The sequence below is a fragment of the Cucurbita pepo genome, chromosome 19 (assembly GCF_057944985.1).
Source record: "Cucurbita pepo subsp. pepo isolate OVF chromosome 19, ASM5794498v1, whole genome shotgun sequence".
NCBI classification, from domain to species: Eukaryota; Viridiplantae; Streptophyta; class Magnoliopsida; order Cucurbitales; family Cucurbitaceae; genus Cucurbita; species Cucurbita pepo.
This window is the reverse complement of record NC_141816.1, coordinates 10835137-10853106: the sequence shown is the minus strand read 5'-3', so window position 1 is coordinate 10853106 and position 17970 is coordinate 10835137. Positions and strand designations below refer to the sequence as shown.

Sequence of the window (17970 nt, the reverse complement as noted above, 5' to 3'; positions counted from 1 at the left end):
CCGCAGATATATTCCTTTGCTTATAAACTCATAATCATTCTCTAAATTAGTCAAAGTGTAATTAGCTCCCAACAATCCTCAACATATATGTCGTTTGCTTATAAACCCATAATCATATCTCTAAATTAGTCAAAGTGGAACTCGCTCCTAACAATCCTCAACATATATGTCATTTCATGATATTCTCTTGATTAGCCAATATTAGACTATTCCTCTCAAGAATCAACATCACTTCTTTCCATCATTCTCAACAGCCCATGGTCTTGCTCTTCTATCTAAAACATTTGAACAGTATTTATTTTGAGGTTTTAAAAAACAAATATTTTTTTGATGGGCTCAATTTCCAATGGACCCATAAAAAGAGATGTTCCAAAATCCAGGATTGGCCCACCTGTCGAGCCCAAAACAGATATGTTGGGCTTCAAACTTAGCTATTCAAAAACATTAATTAATTAAATATAATAAAACATTGGAACACTTAAGGAAGAAGAAAGCAGGGAGGAACAAACTTCATTGGGAATGAAGAAAGAGAAAGTAAGAGAGAGATGAGAAGACAAATCTATATTATATATTATAAAATTTTAATATATTTCGATTTTCACAAACATGAATGTATAGTGGAAAATTTCTGAAAGGGAGAGAAAAATAAAAGAAAATTAAAAAAGAAAAAAAAAGAAAAATGGATGATGATGGTGGGGAGTCTGCGAAGGAGACAGTATTTCCAAAAACCCGTCTCCCCATCTTTGAAAATTCCTTCAACAACATAATAGCCCTGCCTTTCTTTCTCTTTTCTCTTCTTTTTTGTTCTTCCCCGTATAAAAACAAAGTTAATTTAATTAAAATTAAACAAAATTAAAGAAAAAGAAGAACACCCCAACATCCTCCCCATCGCCCATCGTGCTGCTCTGTTCTGTTCTGTTCTGTTGTTGTCTTTTTTTGATTTCAACTTGTGAAGTCGTAGTAAAGCTGAGGTTGTTCTGTGTCGTTGAGGCTCCATGACAGAATCGCCACGCTCGGATTCATATCATTCCCAATTCCATGTGTGAATCTGGGCGTTCTTTGGCTGTGCGAGTGGTGCTGAAGCCACGAGCTTGTCTCGTTTCTGTAAATCGAACTCGCCTGCTGCCCTGAACTCGCTGCTTTTCTCTCTTCCTTTTTGTATCTAATCCCACACGCATTGCATAACGACTGTGCCAAATTATCAATAACCCATCAAATCCATATATTAATTGAATGGTTAGATAGAGAATAACAGAGGATTGGATTGGATTGGATTGGATTGGATTGGGTTGGATTAGATTAGATTGGTTTGGTTACCTTTGGGCCACTAGGGCCGTTGCGCCAGAGGGGGGTGGTAGTGGTGTCGCAATTGGCGCAGTGGCGAGCGAACATTTGGTCAGCATTGGAGCTGGATTTATCACCCCCACGGCGGCCACTTTTAGAGGAGGGAGGATGTTTGGTGCGAGATAAATCCCAGGCGAAATTAGAAGCGGATTGCTGCTCCTCGCGGCGTTTCTCATCGAACTCCGTCATACGAGTAGAGGGGGTACCGAGAGAGAGCGTACAATCGACAACCGGAGAAGAGGATTGGAAAGAATAATGTTGAGATTCATAGTAATTGTTGTAAGCAGGCATGGAGAAGAAGGTAGTCTGCTGCCCATAAAACGCAGCCTCACAAGAACACTCTCCGGCGGAGTAGCATTGGTAGCTTCCACAGCGTTGCATCATCTTTGTTGACTTTGAATATGAGAAGTAAGAAGGAAACAGAGGAATGGGTAGGAAATGAATGGAAGCAATGGGAGGATTTTATAAGCGAAATGGATGGATGGATGGATGGATATATGTTGGGAGTAGTGAAAGTGAAGAAGACAAAGCCACATCAGCAAAAAATGAGTCCACGTTGTCGGAATGAAGAATATACGGAGGAGAGGTAGTTTTGTTTTAATTCAAACACCGTGGTGGGCCCAACAAATGAAACCGATGTCTGAATTGTCTGCTCTTGTCAGTCTGATTCAGTCAATGTGGGATGTAGGGTTGGAATAAAGCCTTTTGTATGTCTATTATGCCTATGTCTATGTCTATGTGTGCGCTCCTTTCCGGTGTCTATAAGCTTTCATAATCTTAGTAGATAGATAGTGTATCTTACTTATAAACTCGTGATCTTACTCTTACTTGACTTATGTGAGACTAATTTGAGCCAAACTCAAACAGAATGCAATGTAGGTTAGCTTCCTTGGCAAGGAAAAGGAGGAAAAGGAGTGTAGTTTGAAGTTCGACTTACATTTCACGAAACCGAAAATGGTGCTTTAAGAATCTTGAGCTTAGAGGGGGGGAGAGGGGGGGAGTGTTTCTTTAATCACGTGCCTTTCTTGGTTGGGATTCTTAACGTTTGAAAGTGAACAAAATGAGGAAGAAGAAAGATGCGATGCGATGCTTGCGATACTGAGGCAATCATGAAAGCAAAGGACTGTGTTGGGTCTCCTAATTTTATTAGGTTATTAGATTCTGAGTCAAAGATACAACCTCCCAAAAAGGAAAAGCGTCCTCCAAGCACATATATATATATATATATATATATATATATATATATATATATATATATATATTATATTACAACTCAAAGTAATCCCTAAATTATTATAAAAAAAAAAAAAAAAACAAAAAAACAAAAAATCCGACCAAACTGGGCTTTGAAAACGTGGGCCCCACAGGTTGTGTGTTCTGATGTGTAGAAAAATAAATAAAAAATATAAAAGAAACAATCAGATCGTCTTGAGATTGATGATGATGATGGCTCCTCTCTCTCTCTCTCTCTCTCTCAGCTGTACCAAAATAAAGATGCTCTCTCTCTCTCTCTCTCTTACTATTGCTTTATGAGAGTCCAATCCACGTAGGATAGGAATTGCCACATCATCTGTTGCTTACGTGGCCATATCTGTTGATTATTATTAGATGCGAGAAAGAATTAGAATGGGGAAGAAGTATTGTTGGAAGTGATGGGTATGGGGACGTGGAATGTGGAGAGTGGTTTGCATGCATGCATGCAAGAAACGACAGTCAAATTAATGGCAAATGTGGAGGAATTCCAAACAATAATAATTAAACCAAGAATAAATAAATAAATAAATATAAAATTAGGTATTGAGAGAGGGAAGGAGTTGGGAGTTTAAAAAGGAAGGAACACGACATCCTTTGGTTCCTCAAAAGCAACAAATGTCTTACTGGAATGAATGTCTTTGGGAACCTTTGCTTCCTTCCCCCCAACTCTGCCCTACATTTCATTGCCTTCTTCTTCTTCTTCTTTGTTTTTAATTAAATTAAATTATATTATATTATATTATATGTCGACTCTCCACAATGGTATGATGTTATCCACTTTGAGCATACGCTCTCGTTACTTTGCTTTGAGCTTCCCCAAAAAACCTCACACCAATTGAGAGAGTATTCTTTGTTTATAAACCCTGAAATTAGCGGATGTGAGACTTTTATCATCCAACAATAATTAGATTGAGATAAAAGACACAGAGGAGGGAGTTTGTACTACTACTTGTAGGTATAACCCGGAACAAGCCGCCTGCCAAAGTTAATACCTATTTTGTCCTCACTCTACCTAATATTCATATTCATATTTATATCATTGTCTCTTCTTACGAGGGCTCTCTGCAAATCCTTTGCTTTTTGTTTTGGATTTTGTTCGTTTTTTTTTCTACTATACACGAAATTATTATGTTGATGTGGATTGATGAATAAGTTTCGTTTTTTTTTTTTTAAGTAACATATTTGAATTTTTAGCATCAAAATATGGTTTTGAAAACTTTGGAGACTTTATTTGGTGTTTTTTTTTTTTTTTAATATATGTAAAAATAAAATAAGAAATTAATTTCTCTGTATTAAGCTTTAATAATTAGTAAAACTAGGAAATCTTTTTCTTTTTCTTTTTTATTTTCTTTTCTCAAATGATATTTTGTTTCTTGTGGTTGTTAACGATTAATAATTAGACGTGACTGCTTTTTCGAGTACTGGTTTTTTGGCTTTAATTCTTATTAAACCTTGTCCTTTAATTGAATTTTAACATTTTGTTATTGAATTTAAGTTGGGTTATAAAATTTTCATTATTTCATTTAAGAATTTTATGCACAATTTTGAATTTATTTTCAGCATCTTATGCCTTTAACTATCTAATTTTTTTATTTTTCGATTTTAAAAATTAAACAATGAACATTATTGTCACTCGGGAGTTTTTTTTTTTTTTTTTTTTTTTTTTTTTTTTTTTTTTTTTTAATTTAACTAGAAAGCACTGTTTGAACTCGTCTATTAAATATGCAGTATACACTAAGCTGAGTATAAAAAATATGCATACTATGAAGTTGACATAACTCAAACCCGTTGTAACTAGTTGAACTATGATTGATGGACCGCGTTGTATTATAGGTGTTTTGAGTTGCTTAAGATTAAAGTAATTTGGTGTGGAAGATTTGAAGGGTAAAAGAAGATGGTAAGATATATGGGCTTTTTTGAGTGGGAGTTTGAGTTGAAGATCTTTTCTTAGTATTCTGAAGGGTGTTAAAGGGACACAAAAGGGGAGTTTGATTAGATTAACAAATAGTTTGTTCTTTCTCGAAAATGGTGTCCTTTCATTCGATTAATTCATCGTCACCAATTTTCGATTCAATTTCCATGAAAAGGTTTAGTTTGGTATCAGTGGACTTGGATCATTACCAATGGTATTAGAGCTAGGAGTGGTGTGCCAATTGGGATGTTGGGCCTCAAAAGGAGGTGGATTTGTGAGAACCCACATTAGTTCAATAGTTGCGACATTTGTAATCTTCACACGCTCACAACCAGTCTTAATGGAAACTCAAGCCCTATATATATACATATTTTTCTTCGATTTTGTGGCTTCGTTGGATCTTATGCAAGATTTGTCTTCGTCAATCGAATATCGCTTGTGTGAAATCCAATCTACACACGCTGTCTGCCCGTGCATGTTCAATCGTTTGTGACACAACTGACTTGCCTCTACACTAAGCCAAGTCATTGCCTCTAATCAAGACTATCAAGATTAAGGTCTCTCAATGTAACATTGCATCTCATCTTGTTATCTTGGTTCCCAATCAATATAGTCTATATGTTTTGACGTCATTTCAAGTCTCACGACATGTTTGGCAAAGCATAGCGTTTTCTGCCTTACACTTTGGGATGGCTGCGGTGGAGGCCTAGGCCGTTACACCGCCCGTCCCGAGATCTTCCAATTTGGAATAGTAAACAGGTGTGACCTTTTATCCCATCTTGATAGTCGGGCGACCCGCCGCGCCGGGCTATAAGATAGTAGTTGCATGAATCGAAGCAAATACTAGAGTGGGCCCCTTGGCTCTAAGCCGTACGTACCACTGTTCAATGCCATATTCTGCCGCACATAAACTTTTTCTTGTTCTATGGCGTTGGGTTGAGGGGATCCATATATGTTGTTCAAGTCGGTCAAAAGGAGGATATGAAGCACTGCTGGGTAGACCATGGCTCCAGCCATAGGAACTTGGAGTTCATATCACGGTGAAGGTAAGGTTGTACTCTTCCGATCTTCACGACTTCCCGCTTTGCCTGGCTCGTTCTCCAGCCTCACTCGTGGCTCTCCACGAGAGGGCCATTGAACAACTGGAAAAAGCCCAGGCCCTGCTTTGCCATCCACTCTGGTTTCGTCCTGCTGTTGCGCGACTATCTTAGTCATAGGATCGGCCCGCCATTATTCAAATGTTTTACCGAATTAATAATATTTTAAATCAATGAATAAAATTAGAAATATATCGACAAGATTATTACCGTATTAATACAATTATAAATAATAAATAATAAATTTATTATTTATTTATGTATTTAAAATTAAAAAAATAATAATAATAAATAACTGCTTCTCCGTAGTCTCGAGAGTTCCAATCAAATCTGAAATCCAAAGCCTTCGCTCATTTGGACCCTCCCGCCTCTTCCTCTTCCTCTTCCTCTTCGTAATTTCACTCCACACTCATCTCCCTCCTTCATCCTTCCTCACCGTCATGGTCGTCATCTACACGCTCTGATTATCCACCTTCAATCTCACTCAATCACCTATTCTTGCTGCGACTTTTTTCTCCGGTTTTAGGGATCCGTTTTGCCTGGGTGCGGGTCCGAATTCTCTGGAAATCGGACTGGAAAGAACACCCATACGATTCCCCGTCGATCGCCAATTTCATATCCCTGAGTTGGTTGCTACAGACGACATCACGTTGATTTGGTTGGAATATTTGCGGTGCGGAGGCGGCGTAGATAATGGGGCTGCTTAGTATCATTCGTAAAATTAAAAGGAAGGAGAAGGAAATGCGCATACTCATGGTGTATGTAAATCTCTCTTTCTCTTTCCGCTTCTGTCTATTTCTCTGCATCTCATTCACTTGGATCCATTGTTTATTGTTTTTCAGAGGTCTTGACAACTCTGGGAAAACTACGATCGTTTTAAAGATTAACGGGGAGGATACTAGCGTTATCAGCCCTACACTTGGCTTCAATATCAAGACTATCATCTATCAGAAGTGAGCTTCCTTCCTAATTTTACCATGTTTTTCATTCATAATTATTTCTGGATTGAGATTTTCTTTTCAAGTTTTGGGATCTGTTATGCACACTCCTCACTCTTTAGTTGTTATTTAGCTCCAGCAAATAAATTGAGATGAACATGAACATAATGTATGGGTTCTTTTGCAAGTCTTTCTTATTCTGAGAATTTTTGGTGATGACACGGAACAAATCTCATCTTCACTAATACATTAGCTGTTTTAACTAGCTTCTAAGTTCTAAAACCTTAATCATCTACTTCTGGTTTGATTTCTTTTTCTTGTGGGAAATTTTCTAGTTCAGGTGTTTGAAATTTTGAAGCCATAGACTGAAGACATTTGAAATGCTATTAACTATTTTCTTTGATAGGTACACACTTAACATATGGGATGTTGGGGGCCAAAAGACTATAAGATCCTATTGGAGGAACTATTTTGAGCAGACTGATGGTTTAGTATGGGTTGTTGACAGTTCTGATCTTAGAAGATTGGATGATTGCAAATCAGAACTCGATAATCTTTTGAAAGAAGAGGTTAGAAGTCCCCCTTTTTTCAATGGGCAAATTGACAATGTCATAACCTATTTTCTCTGGTATAGTTGTGACTTGTATGTTGGTTTATGCATATATTTCCTTTATCTGTTTGATTTGGAATGACTGACTGCATCATTTCTTTAAACTGGAGTAAGCAAATTATAGGCTCTATCTTTCCATTTTCATTTTTTATATGAACCAAGACATCACATTTTGGAATGGAAAAGAATAAAGTTTCTATTTTGGTTTTGTTGAGAGCTAAGCTTTTAGCTTGCATATTCTTGTGTTTAGAACTTGGTCATTCAAGTGGTATTGATAAAACCTCTTGTGGAGTGATTCGAATCACTGGTTTAGAAACGAGTTTTTTTTACTTTTGATCTTGATCATCAAGGTAATTCGTTCCAAAACTTTTCCTTGAATTGATTCCATAACAATTTTTATATGTATTTGTGAGATTAGTACCGACAATTGATCGTTCGCTATTGTTTTCAAGTCTATAGTTTATCTCGTCTCCTGAGTAGTAAGTTATGAATTTGCTCGTGACTCGGCAAAATTTTTGAAGCATAGGCTTTATAAGTTGATATGTGGCCCTCTTATACTTTCAACCTGTGTTTTTGTGTATCCTCTCTTATACTTTCATATATCATAATGAATCAGTTTCTTACCGAAAGAAAGATTAAAGTATACAAGCAGTAGATCAAATTTTAGCAATGAATGATCAGAGCTTCTATAAAATATTATGTGGATGATAAAGAATGGTAATTTACTAATGTTGTCGATCATATTACAGAGGCTTTCTGGAGCATCATTGCTTATTCTAGCTAATAAGCAGGACATAAAAGGAGCTCTTTCTCCTGAGGAAATTACTAAAGTAAGAAGTTCCTCTTCTCAGCTTCAAGTTCAATTCTTCTTTGATTGGATCTTTTCAAGTTTTTTGTTCTGTAGTTTCTTTGCTGAAGACCTTGCATGTTGTTATCGTTAGGCATAATTTAGTTCATTCCACATCTATTTGTAGGGTAGGCTACGTCCTCATGCAATAGTATTTTAGGAAAATCATGAGCATGAAATAAAGGTTGCATTGCATGTGTAGAGACTGCAGTAGTAACTGGTATTAGTAACTGGTATGTATTCTTCTTTTGAGGTCGGATGTTCAAATCTCCATAATTGACGAACTTTTTGTATTAAAAAGAAAACATTTATATCACTGTTCTCATCACTAGTCTCCATAATTGACGAACTTTTTGTATTAAAAAGAAAACATTTATATCACTGTTCTCATCACTACTAGTGGATATTATTACTAAGTTGGAGTTGGAGTGTGGAGCTCTAAAAGAAATGCTATCCAGTGCCCAGTTTACAGCGAGGGGTTAACAAGAACTAGTACATTACTGCCTGCTTATTTGTTCATCTCCTACTCTCCAGGTGCTGAACTTGGAAGCCATGGACAAAACCCGGCACTGGAACATTGTTGGCTGCAGTGCCTTCACTGGTGAGGGGCTGCTGGAGGGGTTCGATTGGTTGGTCCAAGACATTGCCTCCAGAATCTATGTGCTAGACTAGTACCTTTTCGATTCCATTTCTCGTTCCTGTGGAAACTGATCTAAATTTTGTTGAACATGTGTGTTGCTGCTCTTTCATGTTAAACGCTCATCAGTTTTGAAGAGTGATCGTAATTGTTTAAAAATATATATATTTGAAGAAGGGATCTGGATGTTCACTTACATGGTAGTAAGTATATATCTCAGGCAACGTCAGAGTAAAAGAGACTGTATCAATATGAGGAAAGAAAACCATCAAAACACAACAGTTCATTGAGACGAAGTAAGGGTGCCACTTCAATAAGAACGGGAAAAAAAAGACTTTAACCAATGAATCATCACAACATGCTGGGGCTCAAAAAAAGTAGTAACTCGTACTAATTACACAAAACTTTGAGATTGAGGGGCGGTGATCTAGAGAGGAGACAGAACAGGGATTATTGAAGCTTTGTCCGAGGGTAAGTGCTGTTATGGAGATATTTCCAAACTAAGCAAGGTTTACCACACCCTTTAAGTGACATTGAAGCAAACATCCGTTTACTGGTGGAGGTCAAAAACACAGGACACCAATATGCCGCGTGATTGAAGAAAATCTCAAAGAATTGAAGGCAAGGCAGTTCAAATGGCGTACTTTATTGTCTAACAAGCTCACTTAAAACAGCAAACTCAACCCTGCCAACCCGAAACTGTTTTGGATACGAAGTTGATAGAATAACACACGCAGCAATCGACAGTTTTTTTTTTTAGTGAGGGAGAGAAATAGCACTTGGATATTTCTTCAACAGTCTTCATGTATAGACAGAGTCATGTACTACTACCAACCAAACAATAGTTATGTCATCAAAGAGTACACTGAACCAATTCAAGAACAAACTTGGTTAGAAATGAAAAATTACCGGACCGAAGATGGACTCAGCTTCCACGAAATTTCTGACGTTCTCAGCTCGACTGCAGAGTACTGTACAAACCGGGAAACAAAACGAAATAAAAATTGAAATATAGGTTAGTTCCGAACATTTCAGTACTTCGAAAGCATAATAGAAAGATAGAACTGGAGCGAACCAAAGTAAGAAACCGGCCATTGTTTCAGCAAAGAGAGGTTGAATACCGATCTTTAAATTCATCATCATTTACTGTATCGTGAAATCTTTTTATTTGCCTTCTTCTAGCTCTCTTACAGAAATTAACATTCGTAAAGGAGACATAGTTCAATTTTGTTCTGTTAATCAAATTGGAACTATGAACTTCTCTCATTGTTCTCTGCCCATTGGTTCAAGCTAATTTAGAAGCGAGATTGAGAACTTTCAGCAGGAGCCTCTGCTGATGGATCTAACAATATATATTCTTTTCCAATTATTCTCTACTTTCTCGTTTTGTACATATACAGCTTATTAAGAGAGACCGAAATAATTATTAAACAGAATCTATCAAAATTTCAATTAATATAAATCTAGACCAACAAGTCAACATGATATTGTCCATTTTAAACATAAGCTCTCGATATTAGATAATATGACTTCGTGTCCCATAATTGTGAAGCACTCATGGAAGAGGAACGAACGAAATTACTTACAGAAGGCAAAGTGAAATGGCATGGCAGCAACTGCAGCGAGGGGATGGAAGTTCAACATCTAAACAAGCATCAGCCTGAAACATAATCAGTCAGATCCGGATGGATTCGAACCACCAACCTCCCAAAAACCAACCTTATTGGCCTTGAGCACTCTTACCACCTTTGAGCTACGGGTCTCTACAACCACAACCATATCAAATCATGAATCCAATATAGATGATGCATAACAAAGACATCCCCTACGGATGGTATGATCAAATACCCCTATCTCGCATCTTCCTGTCGCAAAAGATAATAATACATTTAATCAACCAACGCCAGCAAACCAATAATCATTTTCTAACCTAAGACTGTGAGTTGCAGGAGTACAGATGACGGGTATTGAAGGAAAGGTGCTCGTACAGGACAATCTGATAACACCAATAGATGAATACAAGAAGAAAAAACATTAATGGATTGAAGATTGCAGCAATTAACAGAACAGAACTCAACCCACAATAGAAAATTATTCAAGGGAAGGAATATGGACAATCTCATTTTTCTGTAGTTCTTGATTCTTATTGCAACCAAGTGAAAATCCTAACCATTCAGGAGTGTAATGATAAACAGTGTATTTTTATTTACACGTTTCATTAAGCAAGTTCAGAAAAGCACAACGACGTTGGTTAGATGGAACGAGAGTAACAAGGTACTCTTAAATTACAGACTACCACAATATAATCTATAAACTCGTGTAAAAGAAAAACATAACATTAAGTTGACTAAATACATCGGACGAAATCAGATCTTGAATTTCCTCCATAGTTTAAACAAAAAAAGAAAGAACATATGTAAAATGGAAGGAGAGAGATGAAGGACAAAAGCCTTAAAAACTTGGGGCATTTCCTGCTTAATTAAATGATCTAAATAATTCAGTTACCGAGACTGTTCCACTTGGGCACACCAGATCCGACAGCTCAGCATAGCGAAGATCATATCAGCATTGAGACGCTTGGCCCGATCCAAAATGAGTTCTCCATGCGCCTCTCCATTACTAGATGGTGATTTACAATGAAGCAGTAATAAAATTAAGGTATATACAAAAAATATGTATCATAAACAAGCCTTCACTCCTCCTGTGATTAAAATGAACATAATATACAGCAAGACCAATTTGGTGCTGCTTAATAGACAAATTAATGGTTTTACGTGCATGCACAAGCATCTGCCCGTAAAGACAAATAAAGCTATGAAATACTCGTTTAATCTATGTATAGGGATTTTTATCAGAAGGGTTGAATAAATGGATATCTTTGTCGTGGCATACGAATGATAATTCTACTTAAATATCAAATTGAGCATGACAAACCTTACTTTGATGCTTGAATAATCTGATGAATGGGCAATACTTGGCTCAAATTAAAATTATATGCTCGCCTACTTACGGAAGATTAGTCAAAGTTGTTCATGTACTGCATGAGCGGGAAGCAAGCGATCTCTCAGGATTGCAAACAGTTGCGGTCAGCAAGGCATAATATGAGAAAGATAAAGAAAGAGAGGAATCGGCACAGTTCAGTGAGGAGGGACCCCGGGCAATTCCCGTGCGATTCCCCCTCAAAACACACAAAAAAGAAAATTTCATTAACGTAGTTGACCTGCCATGCAAGCTCACCTGCCATGGCAAAGGTCGGATGACAAAGATCGATCAGAAACAGTCAACCTAAAAGTATAGGGGTACTGCGGCCTGATATCTTATACATCCATCATAACACGCTAATCAAATCAACCTTCCTTGGATGAAACTAAATGTTAACTGCCAAGAATTTCTTACGGTTGTAGCAACCCGAGAAATTGTGGAATCGGAGTCGTTTCTCCATCTCGCGAACAGTATAGAACCTTTCCAATCGTCCTTGTATTGAGAATCCATTTAGACCGGCAATTCAATTGCAGAAGACCTGGAAAATCCTGCGAGAACCCTGCTTTCTTACGAAAGACGTTAAAACCGCGACCGCGATCGAAGAGATTTTCGCCGCAAGATAAACATGATTAAACACCGTGAAAAGAGATCTCCAATCAGACTGAAAAGCGGCAGACAACTTAAAGACAACTACATCTGGAACATCATACGAACCAAACCTGAAATTGGATCTCCAAGAATTGAGGACGACGGTGACCGTAAAAGAACAACAGATCAACACTCACGATCAAAACTTCTAAAGGCGTCCCCCGCCAAGAAAACCGAAAATTAGTGCCGATTGAGAAACAAGGTAAACAGATATGGGACGGGAATGGCGGGAATGAGCCCTAATGGCTAATTCTTTATATAGGGGGGGGGGGGGCCAAGTCAAATGAACCGTTAGGATTTAGCGATACCGGTAGATATCAACGGCTGTAAATTCGTAAGACGGTTGGGCACGTAGAAAACGTGAAGAGGCTCCGTTTGTCTAAAATCGCGTTGATTCCAAGCAACTACGTTATGCTTGCCACGTGATGAACGGTTAATGATTATCCGAAATAATTTTCCGTAATATTCCTCATATATACGGAGATAAATGGCTACGAAAATCTTTAAATATATTTTCATTTAAATTTTTTATTTAGTTACCATTTTTTATAAAATATAATAATTTTTGTGTCAAATATAATATATATATATATATACATATATATATATTCTCAAATATATTTTTTCTATTTTTAAAATAATATACTTCAGATAAAAATTAAAAAAGATAATCTTCTTGGCGGGGATCGGAGCTCAGGTGAGCTTCTACGGCCCCGGTGCGGCACGTGTGAGCTCCAGAGAGATGAAATCTTACGTGGCGTTGACACCGTCAAACTGGACACGTAATCCTGCCGCCGATATATTCGTGAATGTTTTATAATTTTATTTGAAGGGTGGAAGATCTAAACTTTGTTGGGGAGGTCTAGAAAACGAGTCGAACCATTAATGAGAGATTAATCGAGGGCTCTATAGGTTTCAGAGAAGACTCAGAAGGCTTAGGGCTCTATAGGTTTCAGAGAAGGCTCTGTGTATTTTCTTTGAGGCTTTAGAGAAAGAGTCGGAACCTCTATTAAGGAAAGCCGTGGGATACATTATCAAGAATGGGATCAGATTTTTCAGGTTTCGGTCAAAACAAAAAGATCTAGAACTGCGTGTCTTGATTGACAGCGCAACCCACCGGCTTCTGATCTTGAAATTCACAAAAACAGAAGACTAGGTTCAGTCTCTTTTATCAACATCACATCGAGCTCTCAAATTAGATCATTATCAATGGGCGCTATGTGATTCTTAAATCTTGATTAGAGATAACTTTTTACAGAACACAAAAATAAATAATAATTGTTATTATAGTTCATAATTATGTAATGAACAAGTACCTGGTTTCGTTTCAACGCCAGGAAGAAACTGTAATGATCGGGACTTGATTCCAGGCCAACGACAGAAATCCAGGCGAGGATTCGATCAAAGAATACTCACAGCTGTAATCGTACTTCCATAAAAGGATTTGAGCTTGACTTTTCGCGTAATGGCTGAGATTTACCGCTTCAAACCCGCAATTTTCCATCATCATTTTCCACTGTTCTTTGTCTTCCATACGTTCGATTTTGGCTCCCGGCGACGACTCTGGTCCGACAATGTCGCCGATCTGCCGCCCGAGTACGAGCTTTTCCAGTTGCAGCCTTTCGTTTGAGTTGCGAGGTAATTTTGGGTCCAGTGACTCGAACACGGCTGAGTAGTATCGGACTGCGTTCTTGAACCGGTTAAAGAACCCGACCCGATTCAGGCTGGCTTCGTATTCGCCTAGGGTTACGATTCTAGGGTTTAGTGATTTAGCGAGTCGCAAAACGTTCAGAACGACGCGAGGAGTTTCGTCGAGGAGATTGTACAGTTGAAGCATGAAATTCACGGCGAGGGTTTCGTCGGAGTCGATTCGGAACGAGGATTCTTTCAGCTCTTCGATTGGGGTGAGGATTCGGTCAAATTCGAAGTTCAGTTCTAGAAGTTTGGCGAACTCGGCCAGTCGATTACCCGTCGCGAACAGCGCTGTGGCTGGGCAGTTTCCGAGCATCGGAGCTGGAATGCCGGAGATCCGGATTCCGGTTGGTTTTCCGGAGGAGCGGGTTGCGAGAGCTTGAAGCAGCGCCGCCCATTGAACTCCCTGAGAAATTCCAAAATCGATTATGTGAATCTTGCTCGCGTTCTCTGTCATTTCGAGTATCGCTTGATTCGCAGTCAAATGGGCGAATTTAGAGTACGGGCAGGCGTCGTTGAGAGCTTTGTAAGAAATGGTGAAATCATCTGAAGTGGATTCCGAACAAACCAAACGATTCTCCGTTTGAAGTGATAATCTCCGGTACAGAGCTTCGAGGAAGTAAAAAGCGACTCTCTCCGTCGGATCTCCATGCTCCGATGACGATTCCTTAAGCTGGATAAATATCTGCGCCGCCCGATTTGGCTCCGATTCGGAAAGTCTAGCACATTCAATTAGGGTTTTCAGAAGTGGAGGTTTCGGTTCGTTCTCTGCAGAACTCGACGAACAGCCATTAGTGTCCTTAACCACCATCGGTGGAGTCTTGGGAGTAAGCCCGGTCCATGAAACCACAGGCGGTTGAATGGCAGCTTGATTTCTCGGAGGTTCCGGGAAAATGACTCTGTTGAGATCGGAGGGTGAAGAACAGGGGATAGTGAGGCGACTGAGACAGGGGACAAAGGGATCATCGCCGTAGAGAGCAATATCCGAATTAGCCTGCCACGCGTCGCAACCAGAAGGAAGATTAGAGCTATCCGTTGAATCTCCACCAGCCATTAGACTGTCCATCCACTCATCGGAGTCGAAATCGGGATATCTGAAAGAAGAAGAATGGTGCTCTAAGTTCGGAAACTGAAAGCTCGTTTCTCCACCGTCGACCACTCTCTGCACTTGAAACGGATCGGAAAATCCAGCTCCGGCAAGCCCAAACCCCAAATCTGGACTGGATAGACCATGGTTCGAGCCACTCCATGGGTTCAGAGTAAAAGTGGAAGGGCTAGTGAACTGCTGCTGCGGCGGCGGCTGTTGTGGAGGCTGCTGCTGTTGCTGCTCCTGTTGCTGCTTCTGCTTCATAACTTGCTGAGCAATCGCCATAAGATTGCCACTGTCGGCACACATATTCGCCATTCTCCACCCAATTAAAAAATCTCTAGTCACAAACATGCAACAAAAAAATTTTAAACAAGTAAAAATCAAAATCCCAGAAACGATGGCAAGTGAAAGAACACATACAGAAAGAGAAGCCGCCGGAAGTGAACTGATGACGGCGGCGAGGTCGTCGGTGAAGCTTTTTAACCAGAGAGAACAGAGAGAGTGAGAGTGAGAGATAGAGATAGAGAGAGAGAGAGAGAGAGATAAGCGTTCCCCCGAGGGAGCTAGAGAAGAGAAGAGAAGAGGGTGGTCCCACTCGGCTTAGGGGGGGAAAATTAACATTTAAAGGAAATAGTCAGAAGAGTTGAATGGGAGAGGACGTGGCATGTGGGGTCCAGTGGGGATCTGAGGAAACCGGATAATGGGCATCCACGTGGAGGAGGAGGTGGACTGGCACCCGCTCAATCCGGGGAAGCTGACAAGAAGAAGTGGGGACCATAGAGCAAGTTCAGAGTGACGCGTCAATTCAAAGAGGAGACTCTGCCTCGAGAGCGCCGTCGGATGATGTATATGGGGAGAAGATCGTGTCCGTCCAAATACTGAAACAGTGCATGACAAGGTTATTTTTGTCAGTTAAAAAATATCACACCCATTAATTTCCATTGAAATTAACCCATTTTTATTTTATATTAAATAATCTATTTAGCCTCCAAGAAAATTATTTGATAGTTTTTTATTTCAAATGTTAATATATGACGTAGAGTATTGAACAACATTTAATTTCAGATAGGCTTCATAATTAAATAATTTAGTTTTATTTGAAGTGAAAATAATTAATAGTGTTTTTTACTAATAAATTTGTTGAAATTAATATTATATTTGGCGGAAAATAATAACTAAAAAAGAAAGAAAAAAGGAAAATGACCGAATTGGGACACGACATATATGTTGGTAGTGTGCGGATTTCGTGTCCAAGAATAGCGATGTTTGTGGTTACAACGAGGTGAAAAGGACAGGACTGTAATTGGCCTTTTCTTTTCTTTTTTGTTATTTATTTATTTATTTTCGGATCGATTTATCGGGACGTATTTAGAATTGGATGGTGCAGAAAGCAGTGTAAGTTTGAATGCAGATAGCCTGTTTAGGGCCATAAAATAATTAATACAATTATTGTATTGAAAATTTATATTAAATAAATTACTCGTGAGATACCAATTTTACCCTTCTTGGTTTAATTTCAATTTAATTTTTGGTATGGTAATATTTTTTTTGTTAATACTTGTTATCCATTTAATTTAAGTGTGTGTTTAATTTAACACCATAAACTGGTTCTACTATATTGTATTGAACTCAACCAAGTCTCAACAAAATCCATCCGAAGCAGTTAAATAAATAATGTGAAAGCTTCTTTTTTTGTCTTTTTCTTATTCAAAAAGGTATAAAAACATAAAACTAAGAAATATTTTTTCAAAATAATTTCAAATTTAAGGGATTTCATTGGAAGATTCGTATTAAAAAGAAATAAAACTTAAAAATGATTAACTCAAAAGAAATTTAAATAATTTTTTTATTTATAAAGGTGGTGACTTAATGCGTAATTTTTTAAACTTAAAAATATATATTTTTAAAGTTTTGGTAAATTTAAGATAAAGCTTATTTTAGGAAAAGTTTTAATTAGAGAGAGAGAGAGAGAGAGAATTATACTTAATAAGTTACTTTAAATTAATAGTACAAAAAATTCTCAATAATCCGTTGTCGTCCAGCGGTTAGGATATCTGGCTTTCACCCAGGAGACCCGGGTTCGATTCCCGGCAACGGAACTTTTTTTCTTTTTTCCTGTTTCCGAGTTATTTGGGAGTTCCTTTTTCCTGTTTCCGAGTTATTTGGGAACTTGATACGCTTTTGAGAACTTTACAAACTGAAATAATGTAGCCTAAACTTATTTATTACTTAGTCCCAAAATTATAACATATAGTGATTTGTTTTTGTTTAATTAAGGTAACAATTTAGCCTAAACTTAAGCATTTGTTACTAAGTCCCAAAATTATAACATTTAGTGATTGGTTTAGGGTTTAATTAAGGTAATAATTTAGTGTTTGTAGTTGTTAAAATACATGTTAAAATAAAAGAAACTTGATTCAAATATGAAAAATGCCATTAAAGGGAAGGCTAAATGGAAAAATCTTTAGTCCGAACCTACTCAATTTGGGATCACCCAAACCTCAATTTGATTTAAAAAATCTCTCCTCTACCGAATCATACTCCATAAACTCGGTACTCCATAAACTCTAGAGGAAGGGAACTAAAGCTGGTAGAACATAACTTGTATACGTTAAATTATAACAAACTAGAAAGTTTATGTAACGACCCAAGCCCAACGCAGATATTGTCCTCTTTAGGTTTTCCCTTCCAGGCTTCTCCTCAAGGCTTTTAGATGTGTCTTAAAACCCGGAAAGGAAAGCCCAAAAAAGACAATATCTGCAAGTAGGCCTGGGTCGTTACAATTTAGAAATTAAATACGACAACACAAAATCTGATTGATAAGGAGTTGGGATAAGAGAGGGTCTCTGGAGTGGACATTGTTTTTGTTATTTTGCCGATGAACTCAAGAGAGGGGTTGGGACAATCAAAATAATCATG

The 17970-nt window shown here is 38.0% G+C and overlaps 3 protein-coding genes and 1 non-coding gene across 20 annotated transcripts; 2 read left to right on the top strand and 2 right to left on the bottom strand.

Moving 5' to 3' along the window:
* Positions 1–490: 490 nt before the first annotated feature.
* Positions 491–1836, bottom strand: LOC111782056 (GATA transcription factor 18). The gene is made up of 2 exons (XM_023662831.2): positions 1318–1836; positions 491–1188 (listed from the first exon to the last, which is right to left on the bottom strand). The coding sequence occupies exons 1-2, from the start codon at positions 1726–1728 to the stop codon at positions 943–945; spliced, it is 657 nt and encodes a 218-aa protein (XP_023518599.2). The 5' UTR covers positions 1729–1836; the 3' UTR covers positions 491–942.
* Positions 1837–5938: 4102 nt separating this feature from the next.
* On the top strand, positions 5939–8815 carry TTN5 (ADP-ribosylation factor family protein). Its single transcript, XM_023662731.2, has 5 exons — positions 5939–6365; positions 6450–6560; positions 6952–7114; positions 7905–7985; positions 8537–8815. Exons 1-5 carry the CDS (start codon positions 6301–6303, stop codon positions 8672–8674), a joined length of 558 nt encoding a protein of 185 aa, XP_023518499.1. The 5' UTR covers positions 5939–6300; the 3' UTR covers positions 8675–8815.
* Positions 8332–15582, bottom strand: LOC111781317 (SCARECROW-LIKE protein 7). 17 transcript variants are annotated; one of them, XM_087120016.1, is made up of 7 exons: positions 13586–15459; positions 11145–11258; positions 10570–10635; positions 10359–10402; positions 10226–10299; positions 8837–9610; positions 8332–8740 (listed from the first exon to the last, which is right to left on the bottom strand). In XM_087120016.1, exon 1 carries the CDS (start codon positions 15400–15402, stop codon positions 13597–13599), a length of 1806 nt encoding a protein of 601 aa, XP_086976142.1. In that variant the 5' UTR covers positions 15403–15459; the 3' UTR covers positions 8332–8740; positions 8837–9610; positions 10226–10299; positions 10359–10402; positions 10570–10635; positions 11145–11258; positions 13586–13596. The 17 variants fall into 17 exon arrangements, 16 of the variants coding, with proteins under 16 accessions (XP_086976142.1, XP_086976141.1, XP_086976138.1 ...); XM_087120015.1 differs by having other exon boundaries at positions 10570–11258; XM_087120012.1 differs by having other exon boundaries at positions 10226–10402.
* A 1496-nt stretch (positions 15583–17078) lies between these two features.
* TRNAE-UUC (transfer RNA glutamic acid (anticodon UUC)) lies at positions 17079–17150 on the top strand. The gene has a single exon. It is a non-coding gene; the product is annotated as a tRNA-Glu (tRNA).
* Positions 17151–17970: the final 820 nt, after the last annotated feature.